Source organism: Atta cephalotes, assembly GCF_000143395.1.
Source record: "Atta cephalotes unplaced genomic scaffold scaffold00009, whole genome shotgun sequence".
Lineage (NCBI taxonomy): Eukaryota > Metazoa > Arthropoda > Insecta > Hymenoptera > Formicidae > Atta > Atta cephalotes.
The window spans coordinates 6,302,900-6,306,329 of NW_012130073.1; the positions used below are offsets into that span (position 1 = coordinate 6,302,900).

The 3,430-nt window shown below is 24.4% G+C and overlaps 1 protein-coding gene across 1 annotated transcript; it reads left to right on the forward strand.

Annotated features, from left to right (window-relative positions):
• Positions 1-456: 456 nt before the first annotated feature.
• On the forward strand, positions 457-3,430 carry LOC105627587 (vitamin K-dependent protein C-like). Its single transcript, XM_012208868.1, has 7 exons — positions 457-549; positions 852-933; positions 1,702-1,867; positions 1,966-2,171; positions 2,278-2,483; positions 2,794-2,851; positions 3,058-3,430. The coding sequence occupies exons 1-7, from the start codon at positions 457-459 to the stop codon at positions 3,177-3,179; spliced, it is 933 nt and encodes a 310-aa protein (XP_012064258.1). The 3' UTR covers positions 3,180-3,430.

Genomic DNA, 3,430 nt, shown 5'->3' on the forward strand with positions numbered 1-3,430 from the left:
ATATATATATATATATATATATATATATATATATTTGTAATAATAAACAACTTTAATAAAACAGTATATAAAATGAAACAGTGATCAAAATTATTATAAATGTGTAGATTTCCATTATTTATTCTTTGTTCAAAAAAATATTCACAAATTTTTAAATACCAAAAACATCAAAGATATCATACGAATTTCATTGATATACATATTGACTGCGATGCCGAGAAATATGTAACGGGACTAACAAACCGGTTAGTTATCTACCAGGTTATAAAATAAAATATAAAAAATAAAATAAATATAACGGCAGAAAAAAATACGAACTTCAGCGTAAAATGTATGAGTTATATTCAATTTACATTCTTGAGAGTGTCTCAGGATGCGGGCGATGATAGTCCCGCTATACAACACAAACCAGTCATTTAAGAGACCAGTATCGGCTTGACTACCGACAGAAAAGTCATGAAGCTGCAAGTCTATATCAGATATCTCCTTTTTATCTTGTTGGTGAATTTTGGAAGAATTGATTGCAATGGATGCGTCATCGATGCTACTGTAAGCTTCAGCATATCAATTTTGTCGTGCTAATTTTTATTATAGTGGACTAGTTTTACAATTTCTTATGTATTTCCGTAAATTGCATTCCGTATATTTAACATGTATATGATATGATATATTATGCAAAAAATTTTTTAATCATAATAATATATTAATTTCTATTTTGCATAAAATTATATATTACATTTCTTTCTACATTTTTAATTTAAAAAACACTTAGACATTAAAAATTATTATTTGAATTACGGCTAAAAAACATTATAAATATATAAAAGCTTACAAATGTATTCGTTGAATAGGTTGATAATCAGATTAAAATAAGGCATGAACGCGGTGTTTTCGATCTTCTTTTGGGAAGATTCCGAACCTGTGGTGGTTGCTGTAAGTAACATTATTACGATACAAATGTATAATACTATTAAATAACATGATATAAGTAGCAAGGAGAAAATTTAAAAGCATTAAATCTAAACAATTCTATACTTAATACGTAAATAATTTATTATTGATATCATATAATGAGCAATATATTGTTTAAATAGTAATAAAAGAAGAAAAATTCTAGATTATCAAATTTACTGATTCTTATTATAATTTATAAATATAACTTAATTATTATCTCTAAACTATTTTTTATCTATTTTTTTTATCGTACAAGACATGTCAAATATATATTTTAAGATTATAACTACTTTCTCAGGAATTGTATAATAATCATTTATAACAGCTTATTATGTTTAACAAAAAACGTTAATATTCGCCCGCATTTATGAGGAAACTTTATGATATGCAATTCATATTTTTTTTAATCTTTGACAAAATGAAATGATTGAGCTGTGCTAACTATATATTAATTAAGTAATACACATTATGTAAAATATGGAAAATATATAAGTATTACAATAGTATTTTAACTGTAAAATGTAACAGATAGTAAGATTCCCAATTGTGTTACTATTTTTGTATGTTAGATATTATGTATTTTATTTTTAAAAAATATGTTTTTTTTTAACTATATATGCTTCTATAAATATATACATATATGTACACACATATATAATAATTTTCTTAAAATATTTTTTGTACATTTTCTTTCTTTGATCTAATTTTTTATATTCGATAAAAAATTTATTTTTTATACATCTGTAGTATGCGGTCGACCAAATCGTAAGGTAGCGCGGTTATTGGGTGGTGAATATACAGAATCGCATGAATTTCCTTGGCTCGCAAATATTCACATAAAGTCCAAATTACTAGTGAGTGGGGTATTGATAAATGATCGTTATATCTTAACAGCAGCTAGTCAACTTATCGGGTTAGTTCAGAGTGAAATCTTCAGCATTATTACAGTTAGTAATAGTAAAAAAGACTGTAATTGTAAGATATCCTGTATATTAATATTTTTCTCGGCAGAGCAACAGCACATGAAATAAAAGTATCCTTGGGAGAATATGATCGATGTAACTTAGATATCTCATCAGTAAACATTAGCATCGAATTTATAATTTTGCATCCAGAATTCAATCTAGAATCGAATACTCATGATCTAGCTTTAATTCGTTTAAGTCGACCAACTAAATTCGAGAAGAGAATATCACCAATATGTTTACCTAATCCAGGTTTGTTTCTTTTTATGATTCGTAATATAATACATCTATTAATATCTAATAAATATGGGGAGGATAAGATATAAGATTATATAACTAAATCTTTTCTGAATTCCAGGATCAACTTATCTTGGTCAAGTTGGAACTTTGGTAGGATGGACCAAGCTCAAAGATCAGACTGATAATGCGGCATGTAGGCCTCGAAAATTAGGACTTCCTATTCTAGGACAAAAAGAGTGTATTAAATCAGGAATAAATGCAATGAACTTACACGATGATTACGGATGCATTGGAATTGTGGGTACAAATTCTTTGGTGTGCGAAGTAAGTGAATATGTCATATTATGATTTTAAAATACAGCGCAATATATAATAATATAATACATGATGATAATAATAATAATACAATATATAATACAATATATTATGATATATAATATATAATATATAATAATATTTAATATACGATATATATATAATAATATTTAAAATTTACAAAAGTATTTGAACTTAAAAAAATTTTTTATAAATTTAAATGAAAGCAATATTATTTATCTTAATTTGAAAACAAAGAATTTATCAAAATTATATATCATTTATAATTATGTATCATAATAATATTGCATATTTATAGAATGACGTCGGATCTTCTGTGCAATATCGATCATATGCCGGAATTTATGATCTTATCGGTAAATATAATCATTTGTAAAACTAAAATTGTTTAATATTTAAAAGTGGTTACATATCAAATTTATATATACTAATAAAAATATACTTATTTAATAACAATATATTTTAAAAAATTGAGTTTAAAAAATGTATCTTATTGAAAGATAAATTATTAATTCTAAAGAAATATATTAGTAACAAAATATGTATGTATATTGTATTATAGGAATTATTCCGAGCGTGAATAAATGCGACGATTCTCCTAAGCCAACTGTTTTTACGAGAGTAGGACCGAGTCTTGATTGGATATTACAACACACTAAAGATGCCTGCTACTGTACAAAATAATACAGCAAACTTACAGAATATTATTGCATATGTGATATGCAATAACTAATAATTATTTTATTGTTGTTATTTTTACTGCTATATATATTGCATTTTAAAAAGTATAAAATAATATTAAATATCAAGCACTATTTAAAATGTATATATGTATATATACATTTTGTTATTATACACATGTATAAAAATATGAAAATTATAATATATTAAACGAATGTATACTTCTTGAAATAAAAATATTTTTATTGCATTAT

What these genes read in the sequence shown, in the direction of transcription:
- LOC105627587 (XM_012208868.1), top strand. Translation starts at nt 457, where the DNA reads ATGAAGCTGCAAGTCTATATCAGATATCTCCTTTTTATCTTGTTGGTG. An exon ending in GATGCGTCATCGATGCTACT is followed by an intron (nt 550 to 851) that starts GTAAGCTTCAGC and finishes TTCGTTGAATAG; the next exon opens with GTTGATAATCAGATTAAAAT. An exon ending in CGGAATTTATGATCTTATCG is followed by an intron (nt 2,852 to 3,057) that starts GTAAATATAATC and finishes ATTGTATTATAG; the next exon opens with GAATTATTCCGAGCGTGAAT.